Source organism: Austrofundulus limnaeus, unplaced genomic scaffold (genome assembly GCF_001266775.1).
Source record: "Austrofundulus limnaeus strain Quisiro unplaced genomic scaffold, Austrofundulus_limnaeus-1.0 Scaffold18, whole genome shotgun sequence".
Classification (NCBI taxonomy): domain Eukaryota; kingdom Metazoa; phylum Chordata; class Actinopteri; order Cyprinodontiformes; family Rivulidae; genus Austrofundulus; species Austrofundulus limnaeus.
The window spans coordinates 1,006,370-1,018,370 of record NW_013952420.1 but is presented as its reverse complement, the minus strand read 5'-3'; the positions used below and the strand labels follow the sequence as shown (position 1 = coordinate 1,018,370).

The 12,001-nt window shown below is 38.4% G+C and overlaps 1 protein-coding gene across 1 annotated transcript in view; it reads right to left on the bottom strand.

Moving 5' to 3' along the window:
- Nucleotides 1-12,001, bottom strand: part of trmt11 (tRNA methyltransferase 11 homolog) — a gene marked incomplete at its 5' end in the record, with an annotated part of 25,165 nt that extends 13,164 nt beyond the window's left edge. Inside the window, 11 exon segments of the mRNA XM_014003365.1 lie at nucleotides 6,132-6,266; nucleotides 6,475-6,547; nucleotides 9,933-10,097; nucleotides 10,247-10,327; nucleotides 10,427-10,583; nucleotides 10,660-10,794; nucleotides 10,895-10,987; nucleotides 11,121-11,202; nucleotides 11,311-11,384; nucleotides 11,462-11,527; nucleotides 11,895-12,001. Of these exon segments, the coding sequence (XP_013858819.1) occupies nucleotides 6,132-6,266; nucleotides 6,475-6,547; nucleotides 9,933-10,097; nucleotides 10,247-10,327; nucleotides 10,427-10,583; nucleotides 10,660-10,794; nucleotides 10,895-10,987; nucleotides 11,121-11,202; nucleotides 11,311-11,384; nucleotides 11,462-11,527; nucleotides 11,895-11,972 (1,139 nt within the window).

The window sequence follows — 12,001 nt, the reverse complement described above, 5'->3', positions numbered from 1 at the left end:
GTCTTGCACTGGATCAGACTCTGGCTTGTACATGTAAGGCTGGATTGACAAGTCTACCGTTGTTGACATCCTTATACTTTTTTGCCATCTGTCATTACTAATATGCACCTTCATATACATTCATTTTTTTACTGTACTTTACGGTGTATATATGTATATAAACAAGCATATGTGTTTATGTATATGTGTATATGTGCATTGGTACATTACTATATATCACATGTGTATATTGTGGGGTTTTGTTTGTTATCTTTTATTAATATTTCATTATTCTTCTCAGCCTTTCTTGTATTAAGCTGCAGTAATGTGCAAATTTCCAGACTGTGGGATCAATAAAGTTTTATCTTATTTTATCTTAAAAACAGTTTTTAGTCGGTAGATAACTGTGTTGTTGCTATGAAACTACAAACATGGCCAAACGGGGTGGAGTTGAACGTTCAGCGACCTGGAGGGGACTGAGTGTGAAATATCTCACTTGCATTTAAAGAGACCACACCAAAACAGCTTGCTCTGAGGCGCAACTCAGAACAGGGGTAAAGCAAGGAAAGCAAGGAGTCTGTGGAGTGACAAAAACGAGGAATTAGGACCAAAGCGTTGCAGTTTTATTTTAAATAGGCCATAAGTGAATGATTTAGACGTGAAAAAGAAGGATTTAAAAGCATGATATGATACCTTTAATCAACGTAAAACAGGGGTTGACATAACCATTGTTTAGGTTGTCTGAGAAAACCTATTTTCATTTCGGACAACCAGATCCCGCCTACCAGTCGTCCTTTGGACAACCAAGAAAAAAAGACCTACCGGTAGATTAAAGTTTTCCACCGTGGGTGTTCGTCATTGTAAAAATGAACAGGAGAGAAAAAAACGTGTTCAAACTGTCTAGGGATTAAACTGACGGTTCCTTCACCCAATAAAGAGAACCACAGTCAAAGTTTTACCCAATCAGAACAAAGCAGGGTGGGTCTGGTGTGCGCTGCCTTATTTGTTTTCTCTGTGGGTGGGGGGTCAGTTTCCCTCCGCTCAGGTGAACACCTCCCGGGAAAGCACTCAGCGTTTCCTGGACTATTTTCCACCGAGGATTATGCTGTATTTTATATATATTATATTTCTAAAAGCACCTCGCAGCATTTCCACCGTAACACTGTGTGTTCACAAGCATAACAAAACCGCGACAGATCAGCTGACTGTTTTTAAAGTGAGGGGCAGCGACTGCAGCAGCTGCACCTCTCCACACACAGCGCAGCTCCGACCAGCCCGGGACTTCAGAGTCCATACATGTCAACCCCTTCAGACGGTTACCTGTATAATGAGCATCAAAAATCAGTATTAATCACACGCGGGTGGGGTGGAGGTGCAAGCGGACCGCAGCCATGCGGGGTTGGGTGGGGGCGGGGTGTCTTTTAAAGACGTGTCTACGTTTGACTTTCATTTTCTTTTCTAAAATCACATAGTTCCTTTTTTCTAAAATCACAGAGTTCTCTGAGTCAGCTTCAGGTGTTTGTAGTTAATCATAAATATCTGCTAAATTTAACCAGGTGTTTCAATGCCTTTAAATTACACAATCATTTTGGAGAAACTTGTCAGTTTGGTTAAAAAAAACAGTAATATTTTCTGTGCAGAGAACTTCCTGTTATACTTTTAAAATAAATATATCAAAGCTCCTCAGTTGAAAACACACTAAAATGACAGCTGTTTAAACTCCCTTTCTTTAGAAAGTCTTCAGTCCTAAGAACACTAAACTGTAACTTTTAATAAGTTCATGCACAGTTTACTCCAATTTAAATGAAAGTGTTTGACCTGTAAGCAGAAAGCTTATGGATGTTGATTTTTGGTCTCTATTTCAAAGAAGAGGATGAGGAGGAGGAGGAGGAGGAGGACGTTTTACTCAAGCAGCTCCTGAAATCAACCTGACTGACTGAGAACATTTGTATATCGTAAATTTGTATACAGAACAATATACTTTATGAAATTACATTTTGTCAAATTTTGTCTGGTCCTGTCACCCCATCGCATGAGAGGCCACCACCATGGTTTAAAAAAAATCCTACGGGAAACCCTGATTTGTATTTCATATTTCTTATTATCAAACCATTAAGCCTTAACTATTAAAAACCGATAATGTGCTTTTTAGAATCGATACAGTATCAGGAAATGAAATATTGTAATAAGCCAATGAAGTTCATTGTGTCTATACATTTAATAGATCCTAAAATCTTTCTTTTGTTACTAGACATTTAGTTATTTTATGTCTCTTCAGACAAACCTGACATGCTTCGAAGTTTTACTTCCGTCTTCATCAGAGGTGTCACAGCTGATGACTTGTGTATGGACATATTCTTACACACTTACAGCCCAATCATAAACCCTTACCCTAAACCTAACCACCTCAGTACATACCTAACCCCCACCACAAACTTCCAGCATAGTCCCAAACCTATCACTTACCCAAAAAATGTAATTTTTCCATTGTATGGAGGCGAAATATCCACACAATGGTGGTCTAATGTAAAAATATATCTGTAAAACAATGCAAAGACACACACACACACACACGCACACACGCACACACGCACACAACTGCTAGTCAAGAAATAAAGACCTAAAACATTCCTTCTACTTTAGCTTACAAGCTTCACTTGTTTATGCAGTAATTAGTTCACTTTATGACTGTGAGGAGTGATGCAGCATCATCCGTCTTGATTTGTTTCCTTCTTTCATTGATTTTTTAAAAAACAAAATCAAGGAGAGTTTAAGCGCTCTGACCTGGTCTAGACGGTTTCTTTTGCTGACTTTGTGCCACCTGTCATCACACAGAAACACACACATACAGACCCCTACCCTCACCAAGCACACAGACACACAACAGTCCCCACTGTTCTATCACAGCCACAGATTACACGGGGAGGAGGTGGGGGGAGCAAGAGAAACCTGATAGCCTCCCTGTGGAGTCCCAGATTAGACCCAAGAGAAAGGCCGTGTCTGAGTTTACACACACACACACAGACACACACACACAAATGTCCAAAAAACCCCAAAGGTCAGGTGGCAGACCATAGAGACAGATAATTCATATATCTGACTTGCCCGCCTGCCCTCGAATGTTTATTTTGGCAGAGCCGTCTGACAGGCACGGTGTCGAGCATTCATGAGATGAGTAGCAAAGACAAATGTGTGAACACGATGACACAAACGTGTACTCGTTGGCAAGACCACACACATTCACATAAAGAAATGCACAGAAAATCAAAGCGATGCTATCAGAATATTTAAATGTGCTCCCTGACTCACTCACACATGCAAACACTGCAGAGGACGCACAATTATCTCATCTCCTTCAGTCTCCTGTAATCTGTGATTATAGAGAGCACCAAACCCTGCGGGGTGATGCAGCAGTCTGTTGTGGTTTACACCTTTACAGTTGAACACCTGCACTTCTTCACTTTCTGCTTAACGCACAGAAAACTGAACAATAAGAAACTTTGTTTTAGAAATGCCAGCTTGCCCAGCAAAGCTATAAAGCCGCTCAGAAACATAAGTTGTGGTTTACTGTGGACCAGCTGCACTGATGGGGAAAAACTCAACAGCTGTACTTTATTTTGTGCTAACATCGTCATTTTACATAGGTGGTTATATGTGGAAGAAAGTGCTTATTGGAGTGTGGATGTAAAAGGAAATTCTGGAAAATACAGTACTTAGGAGGAAAGAGGAGCTTGCCAGTTGCTATCTTGTGAGGTTTTACATTTTTATATTTTTTTAATTTAAATGTTATTTTCTCTATGCTATAGGACATTTGGTTTAAAAATATATATTTAAAGAAAGAAACATATGATCTGCACGCAGCCGTGGTTCATAATGTGAGACTGCCCCCTACTGTTATAGATGGAGAAAAGCAGTATTTGGGTATTAGCATCTCTAAATGTAAATGTCTTTGCTTTTATGGAAGCAAGACTGAGTGGTTTAAACCAGTGGATCTTAAAGTTATGATAACTCTAATTTGTGTCATCTAACACAAAGTTGTTGTTTTTTTATCAATCTCCACATATTGACAAACATTTTAAAATAGCTGCCTAAAGCACATCTCCATAACAGTTCCAATAAAAATTTTAAAAGAGCAATCATAAGTGCACAAAATTGAAATTGTGGATGTAAAGACCGTTTGTGTTGTCATTATACCCTGGTTTAAAAGGGTTATTAGTATTTTTTGTGTATTTAAAACAACCATAAACGGGGTCTCAACTTAGTCTTTGTCGCTTTCAGTTTGTGGGTCGGAAGCTAAAAGGTTTGGTTTAAAAACATACTAAACCGCAGACATCTGTATCAATTTTGGAAGTGAATCAAGTGGACTGGTGCATCCCTACAGTATAAAAACCACTTTAACATTTAACAAGTTGTATCATTTCATTGGACTTATGATGGGGGTAATATCGAATTAATTTAGCACTATATTCACTTGTTTGCAAATGGGAGCTTGTTTATTCAGTACTAAAAGCATAAGTTATCCTCAGAGACTCACAGCTGTATCTTATAGCATTTTGTTTTGGAAGCATTATATAATTCTGACAGCTTATTTCAATACAGCAAATTTTGAACTACAATCAACTCAGTGGGTAATACTTGCTGCCATGCAATCAGTACTTTGTAACAAAACAATCATCTAAATAGTAGCTGAATAATGAAAGAAATGTGGACATTACATAACAATTAGAGCCTTGTTTATATTCCAAATACAACAATATATATAATTTTTACATATATTTTATTATACCCACACCACACACTGAGCACAATAAGGCAATGTAAATTACATGTAATTATTTTGAGGATTTGTAAATTTATAAAGTATTTTTCTTAACTGTATTTTTTTTATTTTCTTACATTCAAACATAAAAAAAGATACTTTTATTTCTTTACTTTAAAATTTTACACTTCGATACACTTCACAAATTTAAATACGATCAAACTCATCATGAAAAGAGTTGTTTATGCACTCTGAAAAATGAAGTATTGAATTTACTTAACTAAATTGTGTCAACTGGTTTAACTAAACTGAGTAAATGTACAGTAATTTATTCAGCTCTGTTTAGTTAAACTAGTTTGGTTCAGTAAATTCAACACTTCATTTCTTAAAGTGTGTGTAAAAGTGTTTTTGCTTTCCCAGTTATTGTGAGCAGTTTTATCACTTTTACATAAGTGCTTTTCTTATCTGTGAAATTAATTTTTCCCAAAAGGTTAAGGTATTTTTACTTTTACTTTCCGTATTTATTCAAGTATAATACGTAAAATTAAATCCATAAAATCATCCATAAAGTTGGGGGGTAGTARTATACTRGGATAAATATTTTRACTTATGTATTTTAACTGAAATATCGGCTTCATTCACAAAATGCCTGAGTCCGGAAATGAGACCGCGTCGTAAAAAGCAGTTGAAACGACCTTACCTCTGACACTCCTCCGTGCTTCAGAGCGAGATAGTAACAGATCCAGGCAGGTAATGTGATGTGAAAAAAAGAGGGGAAAAGTATTCCTGCACCTTAGTAATGATTATGAACTAATGACATTAGCGTGTGACCGGGCCGCTCCTCGAACAACAACAAACACGTTCGTCTGTAATGGCTGCCGTCTACAGGTGTTCTGAAAACGTTTGCATCCCTGAAAAAAACGTTTCCCCACCAGAGGGGGCGCTCGCGAGTAGGAAGTAATCTGCTTTTCCCCCACAGGATGGTCCAAATCTCATGCGAAGTCTCTGACTTTTGTGTTGGCGCATCCTGGTGGACTATGTGTAAAATGCCAGAATTCATATGATTTTGCTACAGCTGATATACTGTATTTGTTGTCAAAATACCTTTTAGTACATATGTTGTTAAAATAAAATGAACAGTCCAATGATCATTTTACTGATATGTATAAAGACTGCAAAGGCTGAAAAATCTTGAAGTCTYTYWYAWWMMYYGRWYTTWMYYGAWTWAAWTMTTTWWMSRTTTTWAGSRRAAAAAWGGMGGGGGGGGGGTCGTATTATACATGTATAAATACGGTAGTTATTTCTTATATAGCTGTAGTAAAAGAGCTGGAGGTCGAACTGGCTCAAGTTGGAGGAATTATTAGCTTCATGACAACAAGTGTGTTTTACTCACTCAGGTTTGTAGACAGGCAGCCAATAGACGAGCCTCCCACCCATGAGCAGATGGTGGGCAGAGAAGTTTAACAGATCTGACAAGATGTCACTGAGGTGGTACACCTGTGAGACAGGTACATGAGACTCTGCGTAGCTGCAGAGAAGAGACGGAGAAACAACAACAAAACTTTTTAAAGTATCCCAAGTTGACAGATAATGAGGTGAATGTATCATTAAATCCTAGACTTTATATTCATGTTTTTGTTTTCTGACATTATAAACTATACCATAAACCACTTAATGACCAAGATAAGTCTAGAAATGAACGCAGTAAATATGTGTGGAATCTCAGGTGGACTTACGTGCCATTGGGGGGTTTAGTGATGTTCTTGTGGGAACCTGTTTTCCTTGTAGACTCTCTTATTCCATATGGAGCTAAGAACAAAAGGAAATGTATCTTTTTAAAGTGAATTTCTGGTGGAACAAAGATATGAGGGTTTGGCCTAACCAAGACAACATTTAAATTTGTTTTCTCCTCAAAATTCTAATCTTATATCTGGTAGTGTCTCTATTAAACTTTCACACTATTTCACTACCGTTATGTGGAACGACTATACTAAGGGCCATATGTGACTTGTAAATATTATTTCTGATAGGCTACTCTGCTGGTTAATAATTTAAAACACTTTGCATTCTTCTTTGTACAAGCAATGCTATAGAGTATTTTAAACCCTCCTGTTAAAGTTCACTTGGGGTAAACGCTGGACCTAAGTGTGTATCAAAACAAAGAGTACCGGAATACCCTGAGTCATACTTGCAATAACAGCACTGTAGGAGGAGGACAACTGGACACGCAGGCCTCAAACTCTTTTTAATGGTGGACGTTTTTTCTTCACAAAGATGGCTTCCTTTACTCCTCTCTCAAACCTACGTTCCTCTGTATCAAGGATGAGAGCATCTTCATCCCTGAAAGAGTGACCGCTGGCCTGTAGATGAGTGTAAACTGCAGTCCTGACCTGTAGATGAGTGTAAACTGCAGTCCTGACCTGTAGATGAGTGTAAACTGCAGTCCTGACCTGATGAAGTAGCTCGTCTGTGCTGGCTCATTCTTTTGAACTGTGGCTGTTTTGTTTCCCCAATGTATAACTGATCACAGTCCTCCTGACATTTAACAGCATATACTATATTACTCTGTTTTTGCCGGGGAACTGGATCTTTGGGGTGAACTAATCTTTGTCGTAACGTGTTTTGGGGTTTGAAATCCACTGGGACTTCATATTTAGAGAATAAACGTCTCAGTTTCTCTGAAACTCCCATCACATACGGAATGACGACTGGTTTGGGTCTGGGTTTAGGGTCTTCATTTTCACCTGGTTGTTGGCTGGAATCCTGTTTGGGTTTCTTGTCTGCTTTCAGAAAAGCCCGGTTAGGATAACCACACTGCTCCAGGGCCTGTCTTGTGTAAGACTTCTCTTTCTCTCTGGCCCTGCAAGTGGGCTCTGACTGAGCCCACTTGCATTCACTATATTCAAATAACACAACACAAGTCAGGTGATGGGGCACATGACCCTCTATGAAAAAAGAGAGCTAATCAAGCCTATTGTTAGGCGATGGCCCTCTTTTGCATGTGACTAAATAAATCTAAACAAGCCTATTGTTAGGCGATGGCCCTCTTTTGCATGTGACTAACCTGTTTGTCCATGTGGAGGCAGTGCTTCTAAGGCTGAGACTGAGGAAGTCTCTTGGAGAGACGAAACGTTTCACTAAAGAAGAACCCATCCAGAGGACCTACTTATTTTTTTCTTTTTGATTTTTTCTGCCTAGATTACTGAGATGCATCAGAATATCTTGAGTTTGAGCAAAATGAGTCCATAGATTTACAGGCAGCTTTCTGACTTGTGGGTTTTGTTGTGTGAATCAGACTTTTACAGTGTTGCTTCACATTTTGTTCCCCTTCATGAAAAAAAAAGAAAAATAATTGGCAAATTTCTTTCTGAATATCACCTCTCACTAGGCTCACCCATTTCCCAGTCTTTGTTTTTTCCGCGTTTTCATTTCTTTGACAAATTTTCCATGACATTCTGTACAACTCAAATCCATGCTTATTTCCTGTTTTAGTTTATTTATTTATTTTTTAACAAAGTAGCGGAGACGTGTTGTGATTGACAGCTGACGCTGCATCTCTACCTTCAAGCCTTTCTATCCTCCTCCTGCACAGTAGACAGATGGAGTAATTGTCTGATTGTTGCAAACTGAAGTTACTAAATAACGTTTGTCAAATTTATATTTGCTTTATTTGACCTAGTCAAAAGTGGGTCATTGTGTGTGTGTGTGTGTGTGTGTGTGTGTGTGTGTGTGTGTGTGTGTGTCACACTGTTTATCATTGGGCCTTGTGTGAGACGGATGCTTGATGTTTTTGTTCTCTATGCAAATTGTTCTCATGTGGCATTGTGTTGGTCAGGACCTGACAGGTGCGTAGTGTCACATTGCTGTTTTTGTTTGCCACACACATTGTGCATTTGTGGGCTGTGTTTGTGTGGTCAGGTTCAGTAGTGGTTTTGCGTGTTCCTTCCAATAAAATCCTGCAGGCGCCTGTGTGTTTGACATTTTTCTGTAAATATCTCATCAAATCAAATCAAATCAAAACTTTATTTGTATAGCACTTTTCACAGCCAATGGCAACCAAAGTGCTGCACAGCAGAATAAAAATACAATCAGATAAAACCAAGTGAATACTAAGTAAACAGAAAAGAATACAATATGTTAAAAAAATGACCTACTGCATGTGCTCTCTTGAATTGAAAGCTAAAGCAAAAAGGTAAATCTTTAAAATACATTTAAAATCATCAAGTGATCTGGCAGAACTCACAGAGGGAGGAAGCTTGTTCCAGAGTTTAGGAGCTACGGCAGAGAAGGCTCTGTCCCCTTTAGTCACCAGCCGAGTCCTGGGAACCACCAAGAGCATCTGATCTTTAGATCTGAGCTCTACCGGGATGGTAGCGATGTATAACATCAGACAGATAAGGTGCCAAACCATTTAGACATTTAAAAACCAAAAGTAGAACTTTAAAATCAATCCTAAAAGGAACAGGCAGCCAGTGAAGAGAGCGTAGAACAGGGGTAATATGCTCACACCGTCTTGTCCCTGTTAACAAGCGCGCTGCTGAATTTTGGACCAGTTGGAGACGGTGGAGAAGAGACTGGTCAATTRCACTATAAAGTGAATTGCAGTAGTCCAGTCTAGAAAAGATAAAAGCATGAATAACCCTCACAAGGGCAACGTAGGGAAGGTAAGGCTTAATTTTGCAAATAAGCCTTAAATGATAAAAACTGGATCTGACCACTGCACTGACCTGTCCATCAAATTTAAAATTGTTGTCCAAAATCACCCCAAGATTCCTAATAAAAGCACAGTCTGAGTCCAAAGAACCAACAGCACTGTTTAATCCTGCCAGTAGGTTGGATTTTCCAAATGTCAGAACCTCTGTTTTATCTTCATTTAAACGAAGAAAATTTAGCTCCATCCAGGAAGATGTTGAAATTTTGAAATGTGGACAACTGCGACTTACAGAAAAGTGCACCCTATATATGTATATTTAGTGGGTGCAACTTATACTCAGGTGCAGTCAATAGTTCGGAAATTATGGTAAACAAAAAGCTTCATGTTCTTTGGTCAGCACAGTCAAAAAAAAAAAAAAGGGAATATTTTTCTCCAACTGACAGCTTTTATGTGGCTAAATGTATTTTTGTGAGAATTTCAAAAATTTTCCACAAGTTATAATATTTGGTCGTCTTCTTGTTTAAATTATCTAGGACTTACGGTCAGTAATGATGGCATCAAACAAAGCAGTGTTCCTCCACACTGGCTTGGACGCATCAGACACCATCACATCCACGTACATCTTCTCCGTTCCGTATTGTCGTAAGTTTGCTCTGATGTTCTCATCGGGACCTCGCCACTTTTGGTTTTTACGGCTGGACAGACCTACCAAGAAAAATTATTTTGTCAGATTTGGATAACGTCTTTTTTTAGTTTCTTCACATAAAAATAATTTAAAAAACACCACTTGAATTAAATTCTGCAATAAATATGCTGACACGCCACACCAAATGTATCTGTGTGAAAAAACATACCTTTGCCGTGAATTATGTTGTAATCAATATCTGTTCCACAAACATAAGCTCCAAAATGTGAACATGCAACCAACAGGCTTCCTGAGACCGATTAAGAGAGAAAAAAAAAAACTTGAGTAATTTATGTCTATAGTGTATGAATGGATCTACACTGGGAAAGCAGTGACAACATGAACTTACCTGTGCCAACAAATGGGTCAAAGATGAGGTCATTCTCTTTGACCTTTGCATGGTTAGCCATGATGAATGAGAGGCCAGCATTCATGCTGGTATTTCCGATGAAATGTCTTTTCTTCACACTGAAGGAGCAAATCAGTTCCCGCTGACCATCTGCTATCTGATGAGTAAGAATAACAGGTATTCAGCTGAAGAGACTCGCCTTCTTCCATGTACAGAACAGCAAAATATCTTACCCATCTACCAAAGTAGATGTGGTTGGGATGCTCTGGGATGTTTCTGCAGTCTGTGCCATAATCCTCCAACAAACAGAAGATGTGCTGAGGGTTCGTCAGGCACACTGTGCCTTCAAAGGGAAGATAATCCAAAGCCTAATGGACAAAGGACAAAACACAATATTAGGACAGTGACACTAAATAAAACTTAACACACGCCATTCGTTTCCACTTATGTCCACATCTACATACTCACATTAATCTTTTTGATTTTGTCTTTTAACAGCAAACTTTTGTTGAAAGACTCGATGTTAATTTTGTACGTGGACTCTTTGTGCATGTAGGGTCTCTGCATGTGATTATAATACAAACAGAAATAAAGTTACTGATATTTTGCACTTTACATTTAGTATGAATTTGTCATTTAGTGCATGAACAGAACTGTCCAATCCACGAGGACTATAAACAGAAGAATCATAAACCATTTTTTCTGAAGGGTAATTCAAGAGGGATGTTCTGAGTTCGCTGTGCGTACGCCCATGGCCCCACAGTTCAAATGCAGACCTGCAACGACATTGTTGAATGAACCGGAGGGAAATTATACAACAATGTTTACAGACTGAGTAGTTGGATGATTTGTCTTTAAAATGTAATATATTTCAACTTTCTTACTTTGCACAGACTGATCTGGCCATGACACTGCGTACATCCTCCTCTGACAAACTGCCCAGGCACCAGAAAGGAGACTGGAGGGAACACGCAGAAAATGTAGATATTGTCAGAGCTTGACACGTGATCTAACAAAATATACTGATTTGCTAACCTGTTCGTTGAAGTTTTCAGAAGGGTGGAATGATTTCGATCGGAGAGCCAGCAGAGACCTTATTTCCTACAAGATCCACACAGAAATAATAAAAAAAAACCATGATTGTGTGGTAAAATGCACTGTATGTATCACAAAAACTGCAACGAGTGTAGCTAAAAAACAATATAGCAGCTTAAATACAAAATAAATACGATGAGTGAAACCTTGAATTATTACATTGTCAAATGTATGTGAAAAATATGTGTTAACTTGTTATTATTGCATCGCAAAATGTAGAGATTGTACTACTGAAACTAAAAGCTAAACCTAATCAATCGGTCATAAGGATATGCGATTACACAGTTTGAATTAGCAAAAGGCTAACGACACATAAGTACGAGGTAACAAGGTAAACTCATAGCAGACGCAGAAATAATTTAAAAACTCATACCGGTAACCTAAACTCCAGGTTATCGTGAGCTAAATGGAATAAATATTGAAGGCATGACCGACTACTGGAGGTAGCCATCTTTGGTGCGCATTCATAAAAGGTCCGAC